This window comes from Nyctibius grandis, chromosome 3 (genome assembly GCF_013368605.1).
Source record: "Nyctibius grandis isolate bNycGra1 chromosome 3, bNycGra1.pri, whole genome shotgun sequence".
Classification (NCBI taxonomy): Eukaryota; Metazoa; Chordata; class Aves; order Nyctibiiformes; family Nyctibiidae; genus Nyctibius; species Nyctibius grandis.
The window spans coordinates 100,909,843-100,931,605 of record NC_090660.1 but is presented as its reverse complement, the minus strand read 5'-3'; the positions used below and the strand labels follow the sequence as shown (position 1 = coordinate 100,931,605).

Here is a 21,763-nt window from a genome sequence, read left to right as displayed (position 1 = left end):
CTTATCCTACATGTAGAAATACAAGCTCTCTAGGGAAGAGGAATATTTTTATAATTCTATGAAATACCTAACACAATAAGTACCGTACTGCCACTTAAAATGATAGAATTTTTAGTGCTCATTGATACCTCTAGAGCTGTTTTGCACTGGTGTCCTGAAGAGCTTATATTCGTGTCTGTAAACTAAGACTTGGTGTAGTACTTAGGGGGGAAAAAAAAAGAGCACTGGAAAATAGTGAAGGGATTTTAGTCCTGATTTTCTGTGAAGGTAATGAAATTCCACTGTTGTGTATTTCACCACAAGAGCTGACAACATTTGCTTTAAAAAAAAGGCCCTATAAATGACATAAAACTTTTCAGAACCAATCCCCTGGAGATCCTTCATATTTCCTTGCTGGCATAGTAATTAGCTTGTCTTGTCAAACTTTGATTGCATTGTCATTTTAATGCAAGGTTTAAAGTAACAAAGTTTCTTTCAGTCACTGCCATTTAGTACTTTTTAATTTCCCCAATGAGAGATTTTATCCCTGTTGATAATGTCAGAAAAGCAGCTAAGCACTAATAACTATCAAAAGTTAGTTCAAGCAGGGTGACCATGCTAGTACTCAGAGTGTAATGTTTGCTCTCTAAACATGTTCAAAAATTAAATATTGTAGCAGATGTATTCTGGTGGCTCTGTTTGTATATAAGACACCAATGCAGAGAGTGCCAAAATATATGGTGTCTCTCGGAAAAGCAGGACCCCTGTCTCAAGAAACAACTTGGAGAGAAAGCAGTATGCTGTACGTCTCCTGGTGTTTGGATAAGACAACATTCTTTGTAGCGGTACCAAAAAGGGAGCCTCTGAACCTTCTCTGTATGGTTGTTTTGTTGTCCCCCCACCGGGGACTTGTGATGGTGGAAGCCCACCTGCTCATCCTTACTAGATGGAGCAGCAAAGGGTCTGCATCATCAGTGCTAACTCTGCTCTCAGTGCATGAGGAAGAGGTGCCAGCAGGAGGGTGGCAAGCAGAAAATGGTTTGAGGAACATGGAAGCTCAGCCCCAGATAGCTGGGGTTTGGTATGCAGAAGCTGAAAGTAATGGGAGTTCTTGGGGAGAGATTTTTTCCACAGGCTGCAAGAATGAATCCGTGGTCTGTGGGACAGATGACAGAGACTTCTCTCTTGTTGAAAGGCAGACACAAATCTGAACAGTGGTATTTTACACCCACTTGAAAAGACATAATCGACTACTGAATACCACTCCATAGAGAGTTATTAGCAATGTAGTACATCGATTAAGCTAAGGAAAAAATGTTTCCTAAAAAAGTGAGAGCTTACTGTCTGTCATTCTTTTGAATATCTACTTAATCTATTGTGTAGCTAGCGAGCTCACTGTTAAGAGTTTATCTCATCTGGAACAAGTTATGTATGAATAGATAACAAGACATTCCTAGTGTATTTTGGCAAAGGGAATTCTCTGATTTCGTGCTGTTCATAATCTGCTAAGTTAGTGAACTACATTTGCCAATATAAATTGGGAATATAGTTTCATAGCTTTGCAGAAATTAAGGCCACGAGGGACTATTAGATCATCTGATCTGGCCTTCTATATGTTACAGATCATAAAATTTCATCCAAATACTTTCTAGGAAGTCCAAGCACTTTATAATGGCCAAAATACTGGGTCTTCAGACCAGCTTATGTGCCTCACATAAAGAGCAGAGCAGCTTAATATGCCACCAGTGAACAAAAGGTGATATTCCCAGTGATCTCAGTAGTCAGACTTTGATCCCTGAACTTGGAATGGAAGGGAGGAGGAAAAACCCATACAAAGAGAAAAAACAAAATCAGATTGCTCCCATCTGACCCTGGCCTGATCTGTACACATAAGTACAGTAATCATGGTGGCTTTGAGCATGTGAACAAGATGCACCAGGCAGGAGCTTAGGAGGATTTTCTGTACCATCTCAGGGCAGTAGTCCATCTTTCTCAGGCTTTGGTCTCTACTTAGGTCCAATCTCTAACACTTCAAAGGGTAGTTGACAACAACCAAACCTCAAATCCCAGAAATGAAATCAATACAATTGGAGGGAAATTTCCTGAAAAAGAAGGAAACTTCTTTTTATCCTATGTAGAAAAGACTGAAGCATGAGGTGTCATTACTTTTTTAACAATCTGGTGCTTCAGGGGTTCAGAATATAGCACTGACAATGTAAGGAATCCCAGTCTTCCCAGGGCCCTGAAGGAGGGGAGCAGTCTGGAGGGCTGAGTTCACCAACAACAAGGCTGGCAGCCAGGACCTCCTTTTCACACAAGCCCAAGTTGAAGTATTCTTCCCAACAGCTAAATAAAAATGTACTTTTTTTGAGAGATCTGACCATAAAAGGCTCACAGCCGTGGAAGTCCATATTTTCCCCAAGAGGTGACTGGAATGTTCAGTTATTCTTGCTCCTAGGAAATGGTATCTTATTTCAAGACTGAGCTTATCTAACTGCAGCTGGACCTTGAGAGGTTCATGTAAACAAGATAGGAGGACCCCACACTGTGAAGCATCTTACTTAAATTCAGGTGTATGGCATATATAGTTATATGTAACCAAGCTGATTCTCATTCTTCTCTGTGATTAAAACAAATACCAGTCATTTCCCTACTGGAATTCCCTCCACCTTTGCACATCCAGGGATCACACTGAGGGAGTGGTTACCCCTTAAATCCAAAGACCTTTTCAGAGTCACAGTTTTTCAAGGCAGAGTCACACAGAATCACAGAATGTTAGGGATTGGAAGGGACCTCGAAAGATCATCTAGTCCAATCCCCCTGCCGGAGCAGGATTACCTAGATCATATCACACAGGAACGCGTCCAGGTGGGTTTTGAATGTCTCCAGAGAAGGAGACTCCACAACCTCTCTGGGCAGCCTGTTCCAGTGTTCGGTTACCCTCACCGTAAAGAAGTTTTTCCTCATATTTATGTGGAACCTCCTGTGTTCCAGCTTGCACCCATTGCCCCTTGTCCTGTCAAGGGATGTCACTGAGAAGAGCCTGGCTCCATCCTCATGACACTTGTCCTTTACATATTTATAAACATTAATGAGGTCACCCCTCAGTCTCCTCCTCTCTAAGCTAAAGAGACCCAGCTCCCTCAGCCTCTCCTCATAAGGGAGATGTTCCACTCCCTTAATCATCTTTGTGGCTCTGCGCTGGACTCTCTCTAGCAGTTCCCTGTCCTTCTTGAACTGAGGGGCCCAGAACTGGACACAATATTCCAGAGTCCTCCACTTTGTAAGTACTATCTACATCTTTGATACCTATATATATTAGCTTGCATTTTGCTATATTCAAATGAATCCTGTTGCTTTGTGATCATATAGTCAGGCCTTTTAGATGACTCTCTACCTTGTTCTTGAGTAGTTTGTTCTCATTATTTGAGACCACAATGATCTTTGTTCCATCCAAAAATTTTACCAGTAATAAATTTATAACATAAAAATTACTGATAAAAGTTAGTGAATTACTTCTTTTGGCTCGTATTAGATGTAGAATAACTTGCATTAAGGAAGTGAACATCCGTTTTTAAATACGATTTTTTGAAACTCTAAAAAATGGTCACAGTGAAAGTGTAGATGAAGTCTTCCAGTTAGAAATTGTATGGGATAAAAAGGTTGATTGTCAAGTCCATGTATGTTTGTCTTGTTTCTACAGGTATCGTTGGTCAGCGTGATTTTCTTTTCATCTCTTTCCAGAAATAGCTAGGGATAGTTTAGCATTTCAAAGACAGCAATCTGTGGTACTCTTTCACCTAGTTTTAAGCTGGTTTCAGATAAAAAAAGGTACAATTCTCTTTGGAAGACAATAAAAAATTCGTAAAAAATCCAAAATTTCCTGAAAGTGTGGTATTTCTCTATATGTGCAGGATATGATGCTGCCATACACAGTGGCCAGATTTGTGTTACTATAGCCAACACTTTTTCCTCACCCCTCTTTGTTCATCTCCTGGTTAATCTTGTTTAGATCCCAACTCTGCAGCTTGCTCCATCAGGGTGAATGTGAGGACATTATCCAAGTATTTTGGCATGAGAGACATAAAACTGACAAAAAATGACAGGAGAATTAAATCTATGTTATGCTCTAATGGCATGTGTTTCCTTTACGGAAGAGTTTCTGAAAAACTTAACCAAGCTGAAATCAGTAGGATTCTACAGACATTATTCTAAATATAAGAGAATATAATAGAAAATTCTGTTCCTTTTAAAAGCTTCTTTGACTGTACTTTGGGATTTGAGAGCAGGGATGTTATTTCCTAGTGTTCTGTACCATGTTATAAAAGAAAAAAAGAAAAAGCCCTGTGATCGTTTTAAGTTTATTTCTATAGGACTTTTTCTATATTGGTTAATTATTCATTGTGAAATTCTCGAAGTAAATGGATTTCACAGAGGGATGATGTGGATGATCCTTAAAGTGCAAGAGAAAGGGAGCTATATATGCTGAGTGGGGACTATTGTAACATTTCATTTCTATGCATGGCTTAAAATACAAAGAGCAAAACCTGCTAAGTATAAAACAAAATGACACTATATGCTGTTGTTGCAAGGACAGTATAGTGATGTAGCATTTCATTTGCTATTTACATTGCAAAATTTATGTTTATAAAAGTTCATAAACTGGATGCAATTCTTAAGAAATTGCATATCCCTAGCTCAGAGCCAGGTGTCCTTTGTTAGGCCGTTTATTATAGAATTTTGTTACTCTGCCTTCTTCAGTAACTCAGAATTAAGGTTCTTGCATAATTCTCAAACCTGGAATTTCAGTAAGGCTTTTCATTCCCAGGGTTAATAAATACTGATCCAGCCACCCAGTTCCTAATGCCTGTGTAAGGAAAGTGGTAATGTTATCTCAGTGTTACTCACTGTAAAACTTAGGCAGAGGAATTAAAGAACTTCTCCTGTCAAAGCAGTTACTGGGCAGCCTGAGAATAAAAATCAAGGTTTCCAGTTCCACTTCCTAGAAAACAAATCTTTTATGAAAACATTCCCCAGAATTTTACTGCTGCTACCACAGCATTTTATAAGGGAGACTGGGGAGAAGGGAGGGGAAAGGTGATCCTATTGTGAAGCAGGAAGTGTGGCAAGCGTGGCGTCCAAACAAGGGAAAAAACTTTTTAATACTGAAATGAATTTGCTCTCTGTGTCAAGTGTGAACGGTGCCTGCATTGTACGGTTTTGTTGTCCACTCTCCTGAGCAGATGGAGCTTGCAGTTGTATGTCACTTGTTTATTACATCCTCTTAAGATTAGTAGCTGTGTGGCCAGATGGGTCTGAGAGCACAGCTGTGGATACAAGGAAATAAATGAAACCTGTCTGATGCTGCCATGCCCTTTTGTGAGATACTGACGTGTTGCAAGTACAACAAAGCAAAAATCACTTTCCTTTAATATATTAGTGAATTAGATGTACTTTCTTTTTTTTAATCAAATCATATGAAATCAGGAAGATGAGATTCAGAGGATGGTGTAATTCTAAGAGGAAAATGCAGTTGAAATCTGTAGCTAACAGCCTCAGCAAATTTACAGGAGCAATTTTAATGTGGTAAAATAAATTTCAAGTACATCTCAATTAATCGTCTATATAAAATGTAAAGCAAAGGTTTCTATAGAACAAAGACTCCTATAGAGCATACGCCAACTAGGCAGTAATATTTCAAAGTTTATTAGATGGCATATGTTGAATTATTGATCCAACATTCTGATAAACTATATAATGCATTCATGTAAATGCAAATGAAATGCTGTTCTATAGAAGAATGCCAGATTATGGGCTAGACTTTAAAAAATGGAGTTAACACAGTTTTAACTCCTTCATGGCAGTGGAACCACAAAGTCAGTCACAAAGCCACCATGAATCTAGAGATACTGGATACAGTGTAGGTCTCCACACCTGAGCTATCATCTCCACTCCCCTTCTAGTCCAAGGGAAGAAATAGGCATTTTTAGGGAGAATTCACCTGACCTCTTTTAGAGGACACGATGAGTCTTACACCAAAGAGTGTCTGATTTTCTCCTTGGACTGTAAATTGTGTCTGATTGTCTAGGTGAGGTGTAGGCATCTCCTTTCAGTCCCATTGGCAGAGTAGATTTGATGTAGTGTCTTCTGTACCAATTCAGATTCGTTGCTATAAACTCATTGAACTGTTTTTCTCCACTCCTTTTAAGTGTGCAGGTGGATTGCTCAGATGCAAATGGTTTGTGGGTTAACGTGAAGCTGAGATTTTGAGGGGAGGTTGTTGCTTCTTTTTGTAGAGGTAAAACAATTTGGGGAGGTGCAAACTGTCTTGTTCCTTTTGAGCTCCCCAGTGCATGGTTTTAAAAATACATCATGATGATAAGGAATGAAGCAGTGTATGTTGTTAGCTGTGGACATGGCACTTTCTGTGAGCTGAAGGAACATAAGAATTTTTCTCAAATTTATATGTCTTCTTTCATTGTCTAGCAAAATGAGAGTCAACACTATAGAGAGTGTGCTGTGCTTTCCAGGAAAATAAAAACTTAAAAATGTGAAATACTGTGACTTTGAAAGAAGCAGTGTTATAAAAAGGATGATCATAGTATGATTTATTATATCTTAGATATAAAGTTGGAGCTAAACAGAGTCCAGCCTTAAGACAGACTATGATGATAGGCAGTCCCATAATGAGTATGACGTGTAGTACAAAAACATTTTTCTGCTTCTGAAAGCTGCCATAAATCATGTATACTTTGGAAGACTCTTCTATGTTAATTAAGGAAGATGCAGCAAATTGCAATATTTTATAGGAAGGGAGGCAAGTGCAAGTGCAAATTGTTGTGCTTTTTGCCTTATTGCAGAGGGGAAGGAAGAAAAGTTTCATCCAGTTCTGAAGGATTTTGTAGCTCCATATTGTAATGCATACCAGGAGGCTGGGAGGCAGAGGTAGCAATTTTCATTGACTTCCACCATACTGTGTTTGCTTCATTAAAAAATTACAAATTTGTTGGCAAAAAGAAGTAACATATTGCTAGAAAACATCAAAATTCACAGTGTAAATTCATAACTTAAATTTGTGTTCAAAACTGTGGTTTGTGAATTCTGTCTTTTCTTTTACAAAAGGAAGAAATAGCATAATAAAAGGATGTAAAGCTCCTATTTCTAGGTCAGACCAAAGATCTTTAAGCCAAATATCCTGTTTCTGGCAGTATATCAGACTCACCAAAGTCTTTATTTAAAGTGAATGGATTTTATAACATTCTGAAATGGTAATCACAAAGAAGAAATCATTGAAGTATTAATGCCTTATGCAATTATATATGTCTGATGTTATTTTGATGTGCATTGTAGAATGGAAATAATATTTATTGCTGATTTATCTGAAAATATCGTACTATTTCTAACAGATTTTGTTTTATTTTTTTTCTTTTATTTCTACAGGAAGTTGCCCTTGTCCTTGCAGCTATACTGGTATTTTTGTTGGCTTTCTATGCTTTCTTTTATCTTAACATTTCCGATGAAGTTGACCTTGATCTGGATCCAGATGAAAACTAGCAGATGCAATGAATCTATCATCAAGATTTCTTCAGCTTCAACAAGACTACATAGGAACACACAGTCCCTTCACTGTGAGACAGTAAATGATGCCATTTCTTGCAGTCCAAATTCATAAGAAAGTTTTGCAATACATCAGTCACTATTACATTCCAGATCTCCAAAATAAGAGAACACTCATGCCCGGCAAGTGTATTTGGTTAACACCAAAGCCAGGAGCAGCAGTAAAAGACATTAAGTTTATTGTTTACATTTTTTTTTCTCAGGCAGAGAACTTTGATGTCAAAAGACAGGTGCTATTATTATCATGGGTATTAATGCTGACTTCACAGGAGGAGAGTCTGCCTTGACTAAATTTAGGAATCAAAGCTTCCTAATAGCCAAATTAGTTTCCTTTTTCTTTCCCAAAAGAATGCAGAAATACCAAATAAAAAGTCGGTTTTTTATTTGTATTTAAAATATATCAAAAAGCCTTCAGCCCTTCTCTCTCGTTTAATCTTTCTTGTGCATGTGTGCACATGCGCGCACACGAAGGTGGAAGAAATTGTAGGAAAAAAATATCTTTTTAGAAGCAGTCTGTCACCTCCTATGTGGACTTAATTTTATGTCATCCCAGATTCTGTGTGCCCATATATCTGCAGTAATCTTTTTCATTCTTTTGCCAACTGTTCAGCACACATGTGTTCTGTCAGAAATGGCACCTGGATGACAGAAGCTCTAACATTCGCATATGCCTCTGAAACACAGTTCTTTGCCTCCTGTGCTGTCTGAACTAGTGTAAATAGAAAGTTCAGTTGATGTTGGTTTTAATTAGTGTATTGCTCTATTATTAATATAAAGTCAAAATCGTATTTTAATTATACTCTTCCTGCTGGTTGTGGTATCAACTTTCTCTACCTGTTAGGGGGATGTTGTAAAAAAAAATTGCTTTCCAGTTATACAATCATTTTAATCATCAAACTAATGTGAGAAGTTGTAAGTATCAAGAAATCTTTTTTTTTCATGCATACTAGTAATTGGGAAAATCTTGGCTCCATGACATCCTTCAGTTCTTGCATAGTACCTTTCAGAATATGTACTGTAGATAACATTTCTGATCCCTTTGATAACCACAAGCAACTTGAAGAAGTCGGTATGTCAAAGCAGCTGCAGGGAGCTGTAAAATTCTGGCTTTATCCTATTCTGCTTCAGCTTTGGCATATAACTGAGCTTGTGGTTGTAAAGGTTCAGTTTTGATCCTTTTAAAAATGTAGTCAGTCTTTCTCTAGTTTGGATTCACTTTGATACCAAGAAAAGCATAGAGCCATTGGTGCTAAATGGGGCAAGGGAGTTAGGCAGATTGTCTTCTGGAAAAGTTATAATTCTGAAATTCTATTAGAAAACAAGCTTGGCTTTATCTTTGATACCAATTTCAGGGCTGAATGTTAGGTTTAGTTTCAACTGAGGTATTTACTGACTTGTTCCAGAAATGCCTGACTAAAATTTCTTATAGTGATCTTGAAGACAAAGGGATACAAATCATAGCAAATATTATAATGGAAAATATATTTATTTTAAATTGACATAGTCCCATTATCAGCACTTAAGGAACTTAGATCAATACAGTTAATTTTTAAACCATACAGTAACTATGACCATATACATTATGAGTCTCTAAGGATCCACTTCTTATCTGTCATACTCCTCATTCACTTTATGCAGTGCAAAACAACTCCTCTAGAAATTCAGAGTACAACAGTCTTCCAAGAAGAATACGAAAGAGCAGCACAAACGTATACATGCAAATACTTCTTATTTTCTAATTATGACTGTTACAGACACAAAATCCTAACATTATGCATTCATATTACTTATAGTCCACTAATACTTGCACACATGACCAAACGCTTAACAACATGTTGCATTTATGGTGAAGCATTATCTGACACATGGCCCGACTTTCAGTGGAGAGAAGTGCATATCAGAGGCTGTCTCCTTGGATGTGACATGCCTTTCACTTCACCAGTGCCACACCACATGTCACAGAAGCTGCAGACCTCTTCTGTTACTTCGCATGAGCAATTTTCTTGTTCCATAAAGTGCTGGAAGGATTGCTTTCTTAATGTCTGCACGTAGCTCTCTGGGTGATGTGTGGTCTGAGAATGATGTGTAGTTATCCCCTTCGTGCAGGTTGTCTCGTAACTTGCTTTCTGAATCTGTTACATTAAAAAGCAAGTTATTCTTACTGTCAAATTTATGAACATGAAGTTCCTAGAACAGGAAGATTGCATTTCCCGTAATTATGACTCATAGACAAAATCTGAAGTGCTTATATGTGTGACTGAAGCAGCTTCCCTGATTTGTGGCTTATCAGTCCATATTGCCCACAAGTGCCATAGTTTGCAGGTTGTCTGTTGGCTTCATTTAGGTTAGGCTGTTTTATTCACATGAAAGACATTCTCATGTAATAAGAAAATTTCCTTTTGCTTAGATAAACTGGATTGACTTCTGTTCAGTGTACATAGAAATACATGGCAAATATTGTGGCAAATACACTTTTTCTTTTATCAGTACAATAATTTCTAATGGGACTATGTGAATAGTTTTTTAAAGCTCAAAGCTCCCACTTTTTGTGAAATTATTCATCCTTGGTTTTCTAAAAGGTACATGCACAACAATATTAGCAATGAGGTCTGATTCTGAGCTTACTAATTTATGATACCCCTGAGTCCACTGAAATTACAACTGATTTACTCCAAGGGAAAATCAGAATCTGACCTGAAGTTATTTCTGCTTTCTGGAGTGCTACATTGTCCATGCCTGGTATTTTAAAGTAGAGACTGATTTCAATCTTGCAAACATGTGGCTTATTTTGCCCTTAATTATATCTGAGATTGAAATATGCTTCTTGATTTTTGGACCACGTATCTTTGTATGAGTTGCTCAGTGTCTATTGTAATAATAAATGTATTTTTACTATTTTTGTCTCTTACTAATGTTGGATGTGTCACACTGAATTATATGTACATTTGAAAGGACATTAAAGCAATCTAAACAGCACAGTGTTCAAATGTGAGCAGTGATACTCACCAGTTTTAGACTATCTGGATTATTCTAAGCAGTTCTATCCCCTAAGCTCATATTAAAACTAAGCAGAGCCTATGAATACATAAAAGGCAACAGAGAACCTCCCTTGCCATCCTACCCAATACCAGTAGAGCAGATCTCTTTCTGCGGAGTTGTTCTGCATAGCTCCCATCAACTTCAGACAGATTGACTTTATTATAACAGTAATACTTTTATATGCTTGTTTCAAAGAAAGATTGCTGATCAAACCAGTTACACAGCAGCCCTGGCTTAACAGGGCAGGTTTTTTCAAGGATATTCACCTCTGGGGAAAGGGTAGACATCAGTATTGTTGTTGCCCTCTGCTTGTGAAGGAAAATGAATTTCATTCTAGCAGAGGCTGTGGAGGAGACGCCTGTACTGGGTCCTCATGCTGTGGGTGGGAGCAAATGTCCCAGCTGGAAGAGTCTTGGGCTAGGAAGACGTTGACAGTCTTCCATCAGTGATTTTGCTCAGTAAATCTTTTCTCAGCAGTTTTCCTTTTCTCTTGATCCTACAAAAGCAGAGCCAGCATGTAGACCATCTCAGGACAGAAGCCTCAATATAGTAGTTTTACTAGTGCTACTGGTGAACATTGCCAAGGAAAGGCTTTAACTCTGTTTCCTAGAGTCCATAAATATATTTTACTGGAAGCTTAGGAGGCATGTTAAGCATTTCCCTAATGGACCCTAGAGATATATTTAAACTTTTCTTGAAGAACGCTTTATTTAAAGTTCACTGCTGTGTATCATATAGACATCATGTGATTCAGGGTCTGTCATAGCTCCTTCCGTGCATCAGACCAGCTGTAGCAGGGACAACACGTAGACCATGAGATTATGCCGCAACACGTAACTGCGAACATACACATGAGCAAACTCATCTGTTCGCTTAGATGTCATCTAGAGCAGTTGACCTAACAAGTTGTGTTTGAAAACAGTTTTTAAACAACCTTACTAAATGAAGGCACAGTTAAAACCCTACAAAACCACTCGGCCCATTTCCATGAAAATTGCTATCATGGAAGAAGCTTATCTGCTGACTTAGGGCCAAGTTTTGAATGCTGCCCTTTCAGGGAGGAAAATGTTGCTAGCAGCTCCCGGTAGAGTGATGATTCATTTTGCTCTGATACGGGATTGTGCCTATAAGGCACAACTGAGCCAGTTGGTGAAAGTCAAATGCGTTCAGGACAATTCTCTGTAAAGGACTGTACTTGAAATGCAGACTAGGCAAGGTAGAGTGCCAACAAACAGGATATTACAGATCTTGATCGCATTTCAAGTTTTACTTACAGTAGCATAATAATTAGTGGTGCTTATGACTAAGAAAATAACAATATGGCACATCAATAAGGCAGCAGAAATGTGATGCTGGAACTACTTCTTAAAAGATTTTGTAGTGGATTTTGCCTGCACTTTGGAAAGTGAGTCCATGAGATGAATAAACTGGCAAAGACTGTCTGTGATCTTATCCTTACAATATTTTTCCCTGAAAGAGCCGATGGAGATATTTTGAAACACTTTTTCCCATCAGTCTCTTAGTTTGCTGTAATACATTCTTTTGTAGATGTATATCTACAGTTTTCCAAGAGTGGAAAAATACTTTTTGTAGTTCGTCAATGCGTTTAATTGTCAGAATCCTCTACTCTTTCTTTTATCCCGCCTTAATCACAACCAAATTGGTGGGGAGACAGACAAAATGTTAGGTACCAGTGTCTCTCAAGCAGATGTCACACCACTATTTTTTAGCTCGTTTAAATGAATAAACATGTTAAACTGTGAAGTATTACATTTTAGATTTTTTCATTAAAAAAAATGGGACAATCTGTTTACTGTCCTTAATTGAGACAACAATCCTGGTGGTTGCCAGTTTTGGCAGTTGTAATGATGAATTATAAATATTGGGACAAATCAACTAACTGGTGATTGTGAAGGGTAGTTCAAGTAGAAGCCTCATTCTGCATGAATACTTTTTTCAGCGCTGTATTTTTTTGCAGCTTCTATAGTTGTTATACTGGTTTTGCATGTTAAAACCACAAATAAATACATGACTAGTCAAACAATAGGCTGGATTCTGTTGTCTTATTCTGAATCACTGAGAAAGCAGATAAAAGCTGACAGCCCTGCAGCACAGTTCATGCCTTGCCCAAATTCTCCCTAAAAGGTGTTTGTTCAGGTCAGTTATAAATGTCAGCTACAAAAAGCTTCATTTTGCTGAACCTTGGAAAAACTGAGCAGCATATATCTCTGGGAGTTTACCATTTCACAAAGCGATTGTAGGAATTTTAAAGAGCAGAGCCACAGGAGGTAAGTATGGAGTTTGGTGACAAACTGATGTCATTCTACTATTGCAGTCCCTCTGGGAATGAGAATGGAAGAAAACCAAAGGAAAATGGCCAGTTCTTCCAGGAGACAGCCACCTTGCAACTCACCGTGGTGCTCAAGAAGAGGGTGAAAGAAAAGCTAATTCTGATATCAAATCAGAGCTGCCTCAACTTCTTATTTTTCATAGGACAAAAAAGGGACCAGGAGGAAATAAAGATGTCTGAAATGAGGCAGCATCTCATCGGATCAATGGTTCATTTATTTAAGTAAAGAATAAATGGGGTTTGGGGGATTTACACAAAGCATGAGCCAGGCTAATTGCTGTTGTCTTCATGTATAAAAAAATGTCACATTATGGCAAGCTAGAGTAGCTCTGTGTGTCTGTTACTGAGTTAAATGTAAATGTACTGATACTAGCAATGTCCCCATTTCTCTAGAGACACCTTCTCCTGTGATACTATCAGCAGAGAGGAGGGACAGGGAGGGAAATGGCAAGGGAGCCCTTTTGCTGATTCTGCACTCCTAAAGCGTCACCCCTGCTCGGTGGGGAGCTGCTGGTGTTTAGACTAGGACTGCAGTCCTGGATTGCTTTGGACAGGCTACAAAAGAGAACAGAGCAGAGCTTAACCTACAGGGTGAGTCTCCTACCATCACTGGTGCCTGATTTGTTATCACAAATAGATAGAAGCTGAGATGTTCAGGCTTTTTACTTTTATTTTTTAGGTTCTCAGGGAGGTGCCAGAAAAATTGTCTTTTGTTGTCTTTTTGAAACTTGTTTCTGCATAGTTGTTTCCTTTAGTGTCTATGGGACTGCTTTCCAGTCAAAGGGTGTCAGGCTCATGCCTACTGCTTTTGCTAGGAAAGCTGTAGTCATTATCCTTTAGCAAGGAAGGGCTGGGGAGTGACCTGCCATCTCCCCTGTGCTCACCTGGATGAAGCTGAAGAGGCCCCAAGTAGCTGTTACTGTGTAATATAGTGAGACTTGCTCTGGTTTGGGAAGGATGACAAATTCTGAAGTCAGGGCAGCTTTATTTAGCCTTTCCTGCCTGAGGAGTCTTCAGAGCAGCCCGCATGGTGAAAGTCAGGTTTTATGTCCTTATTTGCTTGCTTGCCTCTTGATGGCTTCCTTCAGCTTCTCATTTTAAAAGATGAGCTAAGGTACTATGGTGGTCTACTTAAAGAAGGGCTGTTTTAAAACGGTATCATGGGTTCTCACTGCCCTAATGAGCTTGTGACTGTTCCTTATTAAAAGGCAAACAATCATATTTGTGTTTATCTGTTCATTAATTGTAGCTGCTCCCGAGCTGCTCTTCTCAGACAGTACTTTACCTTTGTCCCTCTGTGTCTTTGCCACTCCAGTAATAATAGGATGTGATGAACAGAGAAGAGAGTAAAGGGGCTTCTTCAGATCACTCCCAAAGCCACAAATCCATTTAAAGTTGGGCAATATATCTAGGGAAAATTTTCCCAATGCCCTATATATATTTTCATTTTGAAGAGCAGCCCTTTAAAAACTGCTTTCTTCTTGTGAATGCAGTTTGACTGTCTTTGCCCTTATACATGAAGACTTGTGAGTTCACGTTAAAATAAGACAAATTGTAAACTTGTTTATGTTATTCACGAGAATACATCAGAATGTTTTTCTCATAAAACAGTCATCTGCTGTTTTTAATTAATAGAAAAGTTGCTTTGTTTGTGGATGATACAGTTTGGTCAAATGTAGTTTCTCATCTGAAATGTTACAGAATGATAATTACCTCCTTTTGGTTAAGGGTTGTCTCGAAATAGGAATTACTTCCCAAAGACTGTGATGCTGAAATTTGGTAAATTCTCCACAGAAATATCAGATCTATGACTCTAACGAGCAATGGTTTTGAAATTTTTCCTTGTCGATGAGTTTTACCTTCTGCATTAGGAAATTTTCAAGTTGATATTGTGATGGAGTGGGTAATGCCTGAAGGACAACTGAAAAGAACAAAATAAATGCTGAAGAGACTCTTCACGTGCATTATTCAGCCTCTCACATACACACTGCTGTGACTGAACTATGTCAGTGTTAGGGAGTGATGGAGAGGCAATGCATGTGAGACAATCTACTTTGCAATTGTTGTACCTTCAACTCGCAGGAGCAAGTGTTTCTGCTACGCTATGTTATGCTCTTATGCACAGAAGTAGTGTCTCTTACGAAATGAATTCCTACATACAGAAGAAGATAAGTTCTGTTTTGTACATCTTCACTTAAAATATAGACATGGAAGAAAGAGAAGAGGCTGCCTGTGAGCATAGGCATTTAGAAACAAGAATCATTCCTGCAGCACAGGAGATTTGCATAGGCATAAGATGTTAAATTTAAAAGATAATATAAATACAGAAAGGAAGTTTTTGTTACAATGCACATTTATAAAGCATAAAAGTAGGCCTCACTCCTCTACCACATATTCATCATTCCTTACAGTACAGATCTCTAGAGTAGTTTCCACAAAGCTACTATTCCCGCTTTTACACCACTAGTTTGGGTATTGTCATTGCCAACTCAGAATGAAAAATGATCTTCTGTTTCCTAGAACTTAAACAAGAAAATTAAAGTATCCCTGCTATGTGTTGAGTTAGTTGCTTTGAAAGGATCTACCAGAGGGTACGTACAATCACGTATAATGAAAAGTGATGTAGAATAACAGAAAAAAATTATAACTGACTTTCAACCAATCAGATAACTATGGAGCTGGCCTGGGGGCCTTCAGCGCTTCCTTACTGCTTTCTTGCAAAGCCTTGAGGAACAGATCTGTCACATTCACTCATCGACATTTATCTCAATTACCATCTTAGTGTTCATGTCCTTTGTAAAGAATTAAAACTTCAAGGTCATTGGTCTGAAGAAGGCTGATTTTGATCTTTGCACCCAGATCAGGCCTTCCAGCTTGATCAAATCAAGGCTCTTCAGAAGATTCCTTCCAGAGACCCATGAGCAGTTTGAAAAGAGACTGCCTGCTCTTCCTGCAAGTTAGCAATGAGATCAACACAAGATGAAGACACTGAAAAAGTGACTCAGCCTTCCTTGGAGAGAGAAGTATTTGCTGAGGTTGTCTGGCAGTGGGGTACCAGATATGTCAAGCTCTGTATGAAGGGAGGAGTGAGCCCGGGTAGACAGATCTCAGGATTTCAGCAGGGACTGGATGCAGATGTACTGCCAGATGCTGCTTCTTATGCACTCCCTCCTCCAATGGCACAAACCCAAGAAAACTTATGAGAGGACCCCAGTGCAATCTTGCTCTTCAGGAGTAAAAGTTGAGATCATGAGATGTATCTCTCATGCTAAGGATGATGAAAAGGTGGTCAGTTCGTTAACAACTCAGGATTATAGGAACTGCAAGTGCTAAAATAAATCTTCCTTGACCTAACAGCAGGGGTTCATTTGTAAATGAATCTTCACAAAAGTCGAGGCACATTATGGATAACCAAACAGTTTAATACTTGTAACAGGAAATCTGTGCAGCTGAATATGAGAGAAAAAACATTTCAATGAGAAATATGTTAATTCTGTTCCAGAGGAACTACAAAGGCCCTAGCTCTGATGGGGTCTGAGGAAGGAGTCATGTACATTAATGATGTCTGCCTCCTTTCATCATGTGCTAGTAACAGGGTAACACATCTTTCCACCCAGCCAACAGGAATACTTTAATTAAGTAAGTAAAACAGAATTACAAAACACCAGGCTACCTAACTGCACCAGTTCAGAGAGTTGCAGAAATAAAGCTCTCCATTCATTAGATTATAGCTTATATAGATACCCCACTATTACATGCCTCAGAGCCAAATATCAAAAACAGATCCACCAGCAACATGTTCATGCACTGTCAAGTTCTACTGTGTCTCAGAAGTCTTGAGGAACACAGAGACTGTCACGTGTGTGAGAGTTTTTGTCTTATGTTGCTCCTCTCACAAGGTGTTCCTTGACCTTAGCATAGGCTGACAGCTGAAGATGGCAGGCTAATGAGAAGGAAAAAGGATATTCTGTAAAACCTCTACTATATGCTGCTCTTAATCATTTAGAGGCAGACATCACAGCCGTCCTTGGAGGTGGAACTAGGATAAAGTACTCCGGGAAAGACACTGTTCCTCTTTGGAAAGCACAGTGGAAAAAGCTATGGGCCCTCTACGTCCCAATGGAGGAATAATCAATCAGTGACGTAGAAAGCTGAATAGATGGTCCTGAAATGAGGAGATCAACCAGCAAGCAGAGCAGCCCCTTCTTCCAGAACCTCAAATCCACAGCAGTGCCGTGGCCCAAAGGAGCGGCTTTGCCTCTCCATCCACATCCTGAGCCTTTGGCCAGTTCACTCTGTGTGGGAGCTTGGGAAAAACAAACCTTGTGTGACCCTTCAACAGCAATGACTCAGGATGTCTCTCCAAGAATGAAAATTTGCTCAGACAGGAAAAAAGAGCTTGAAAACCTCTGCGTAATGCTACCACCCACCAACTCCCACTATTTGTGAATTATATCACTGGCTTGCATCCCTCTGAAAAACAAAGTTGATTTGACTAATACTGTAACGTTCCTAATTACTTGTTTTTTGGATATATGGCAGCTGCATTAAAAAAAAAAAAAAAGAGCCCACGCAGATAGTGGCTTGATTTACTGCAGCTGGCACAGATCACCCTTGCTCATAGAGATGGGCGCAGCACCTCTGGCAGGGCAGCTTGTGTTGGAGAAGGCAGGAGTCTGTTCATGGTTATGCCATCATGATGCTCTTCTCCCAGCGGTATTGCCTGCTTTGGGAGTCCTGAGTGTGGCAGGGCCAGAGTGGCTGACTGTATTCCCTGCTACTGCATCAGCCCTCCATGAGCAGTTTAGGTATTGACAGGGCTTATCAGTGCAGTAGACCTGAGCAAGCAATACCCTGGAGGCAAAATCGAGGCAGGAATGCACGTGGGAGGATGAGCAGAAGCCCCACCAGACACAGAGCCTGTATGCTAAATCGTGAGGAAGATGGTGTCTAATGCGACTCCAGTCAGAAATTAAGAGAATTCAGAAGTTGGATTGGTTTAGGGTTGATTCTCAGCTGATCCTGAATGTACAGTGAACAACTGCCCACACCAGAAGTCGCTGGAGAGCGGAAGGCAGCCTGGAGATGCAGATGTGCAAACGTGCCTCCCAAGGGCTGCTGCCCTGCGGGTTGTCTGCTCCCGCTCCACCCACTCTTGCCACAACCTGTCCAGTGACACAATGACCCACTTCACCCCATGGCAATGTTAAATTTACCTCTGGGTGTGCTCAGGTTTGTGGGCCCATGATCTCCGAAGGGCTGTCCCCAGCTGCTCCCAGGATAGACCATGTTTGTTGCCCATATGAAGGGTGACCACATGTGAAGAGGCATGAATGTTGCATTGAGAAATACTGTGAGCACATTCAAAGTAATTCAGCTTTTGGTATAAAGGTTCTAAATGTGCTCTGGCATAATTATATCCTTTTTGTTTATGACTTGTGACTTGTCTTTTTCTGATGCTTTTCACACAGCTGTATCTCTAACCACCACTGAGACTTTAGCAGAACTTCAGGAGACTCTATCACTTTCTGTCTCCCACACACGTGTGTTTTCTTGGGCTGCATTAAATAGGACGTTTTGGACTCACTGTATTTTGCAAGAAGCCAGTATGGCAGACTTGCAACTTCTGAATAGTTCTGAAGTGAGAATAGAGGAAAAAGAATAAACCTAGACCCTCATTTCCAAAAAGTAAATTGAATAGTTGTATACATTATTCAGTCATGGATTAAAATACTTATTTCTAATTACTAAATCATTAATAATTTAAATACTTTAAAATATTTTAATTAAATCCACCATACTGAATAATACTAAATTCATTAAGATAAAAGCGATAGGTTGGGCTGAATAGAGGCATCTTAAAAAGCAGTTCACTTTTCTCACTGCGTGGTGCTGGCAGGCATCATCCTGAGACTTGCTCGGAGCACGTTTCATAGCCATTGGGAAGCTGCCGTGCTGGCCCATCACCGGCAGGTTTTTCCTTCCTCCAACATGGTGTTGGGATAGCTGTACAGCTTAAGATTTTGCTGTTAGGATGAGGCAAATCTCAAAAACCTAATAATTACTAAACACCCTGTAGAACTTTTCTTCGAAGCTAAGGGGTTTTAGCTGTGGTTTTCCTACGAACCTGAACTAAAATAATTTCCCTTTCATTATTACTTAGCTGTAGTGCTTCTCCCTTGTCCCGATCCTAATCTATCACACAGAATTGATATTATCTGTGTATAAGCAGATGTTGTGAATCACTCCAGAAGTGGCTGTATTTCAGTAACCGGGTAAAGTGGTCCCACCGCGTCATTTTGCAAAGTTTGTAGAATTATTTGGGAGGAAAGATTCTATTTAAACGTCAATTATTTTCCTATTATCATTATTATTGTTATCATCGTCAACTACTAGGAGTGAATAATAAGATTTTATTTATCCATATTTGGAAAAGAAAGAGGCACACAAAGGAATACAGCGAGGTATTTGTCTACCTATTGCTTAATATGAATGGACTCATAGTTTATTATCAGTGTTGCATTTTTTGCCTTGGCTCAGCTAGCACTAAATTTAATGAAAACAGTTTGGAGGTATTTGACTGAATTCAGTAAATAAATTGTTTTAAACTCTTTTGAGCATGAATTTCATATTACGGCTTCATTTTTCTGGCAGTCTTTATTATTCAGTTGAAGGACATCATTACGCTGACTGTGTGAAGTACTCAGAGAAATGGTTTACAGGTGCATCTCACCTGTTGCTCATTGTGACAAGATTCATACCATTAAGAGAATGACTGTAAAATGCTCTACATGGAAATCCACTACCTCATTGTCTAAACATGGTGCATACGATTAATTCCTAATGAAATCTGGATGAGTCGTCGTTAACGTAGTCTGTTCTCCAATAGTGGGGGAAAAAAATCTGTCCTTTGTACCTCTGAAGCATGCTGGCTGATGGCAGAAAAATATTTTGAAGTTCCCAAATACAAACCCCAGGGTTTAAAATGATTCAAGACCAATGAAGTTTTTACCCAGTGCAACACACTAGCATTGCAGTATGCAATTTCTGAGTCCCTAATCCTTGGTTGGGTGCCCAGGGTCTATGAACAGCACATGGAGTTGCATGACGATTGAGCATGCTGCCTTAATTGATTAGAGAACACAGAGATGTGGATGCCATGAGCCCGTCTGAAATCCCATGCCCTTCCCCACTTTTGAATGGCTTTTTAACAGGCTTTTGAATTTCTGTGCCATCGTTAAGATTTGTCCTTTTCCCCACCACCCGAATGCTCTCTTGGCAGTAGGTGCCTAAATCATTTCTGTCAAAGGTGGAGCAACTGTCACATCTCTAAATCACAGTCCTGATGGAAATGACCAGTCCTTTTCTGTGAGAAGGGATGAGAAAATCTCACACTGACTTCCAGGGAGATGAAGGCTCCTGACTAGAGTGTATCACAGGAGGAATGAGCTGTGGCAGGGCAGAGTGAGGCATTGAACTGTATTTCTCATATCCCATTCAAATACTGCAGTAGCTTTGAAAAAGGGAGGACTCCAGTGGCCATATTTCAAAAGAAATTGATAAGCTGTCATTGTGTTTTATGTAAAATCCAATTTCAGAGCTGTTTGGTAGGAATTTTCAGCACACTGAGACTATCCCTGGGGAAAGATGAAGAGAGGAATATATTTTTTGGGTCCCAAGTAAGCTAGTGTCTGAACTGGATGTTGGGCAATTTGACCCTTTTAAGACTGAAGAGCTCTTGGGTATCACCAGAATTCAAGATGTCTGGGAAGCTTTTGTACTGGCAGCTGAAGTGCAGGGAGAGTTTGGAAACCTCCTGGAGTAGACAACAGAATCTCTGTTTTGGATGTAAGCTCATAAATTCCACCTCTGCCAGGTTTAAGTGCCTAAGTCCTTTTCTGAGTATGAAGATGTGACAGATATATAGCCACCCTTCAATCTGAACTCCAAGTAACTTTTTCCTTCTTATTGCACAACTCAGGAAAATTTATACCGTAATTTATGCTCAATGTATATTGAACAGCACTTTTTATCCTGAGTTTTCCTTCCACCATTTCTTGCTAAACTAGCATGCAGTGGGTATGAAAACTCATGAGGGGGTTTCTATAACAACACTGAAATAATAAATACCACAAAGCATCTCTGCAATCTCCAAATAATGTAAATGTTTTTTTTATTTAATTACTATCGGTATTTTTTCCAGCTTCAGAATAATACAGCTGCAGAAGTAATTAATTAATATAGGAATTCAGTTTAATAACAGCACAAAGGTTCTGTGTTCACCCATTGGTTATGGGCACTAGCTAGCATGCTGATAACAGGTTGTTGCCATTGTTGTCACCCCATTAGAAAATTAGCATTAAATTAATTTAGGAAGATATGGAACAATTTTGATATGGGAAATATTTGTACACACTGTCTATTGGAATTAAAAGCTCACATCCAGCAAAAAGCACAGCAGCTTCTACAGCTGGTGGCTGTTGGCCCACAGAAACTAAACAGACTAGCTGGTCTGTGCAGCTGCAGTCGCTGCCTTTGATTTGGAGGGGAAAGGGAAGCTGTGAGACGCGCTCTTATCTGAGGCATCAGATGAAAGGAGTGATCCAGCAGTGGTGTCAGCGCTCGCCTTGCAGGCACTGGAGCAATTCCCCAAAAGTCTTAATGCATTGCCAGTGCCGGCCTATGAACTGTCAAGTAAAAGTTCTGAAGGAAAGATGGCTCTGCTTCAACCTGGGCCTGATGCAGCCTCCCCCAAAGTCAGTGGGAGTCTTTCCACTG

The 21,763-nt window shown here is 39.4% G+C and overlaps 1 protein-coding gene across 3 annotated transcripts in view; it reads left to right on the top strand.

Moving 5' to 3' along the window:
• Window positions 1-7,915, top strand: part of TRIQK (triple QxxK/R motif containing) — a 62,374-nt gene extending 54,459 nt beyond the window's left edge. For all 3 annotated transcript variants that reach the window (XM_068396738.1, XM_068396740.1, XM_068396737.1), the window contains one exon: window positions 7,420-7,915. In XM_068396738.1, coding sequence (XP_068252839.1) covers window positions 7,420-7,533 — 114 coding nt within the window. In that variant the 3' untranslated portion in view covers window positions 7,534-7,915. The remainder of the gene's footprint in view (window positions 1-7,419) is intronic.
• Window positions 7,916-21,763: the final 13,848 nt, after the last annotated feature.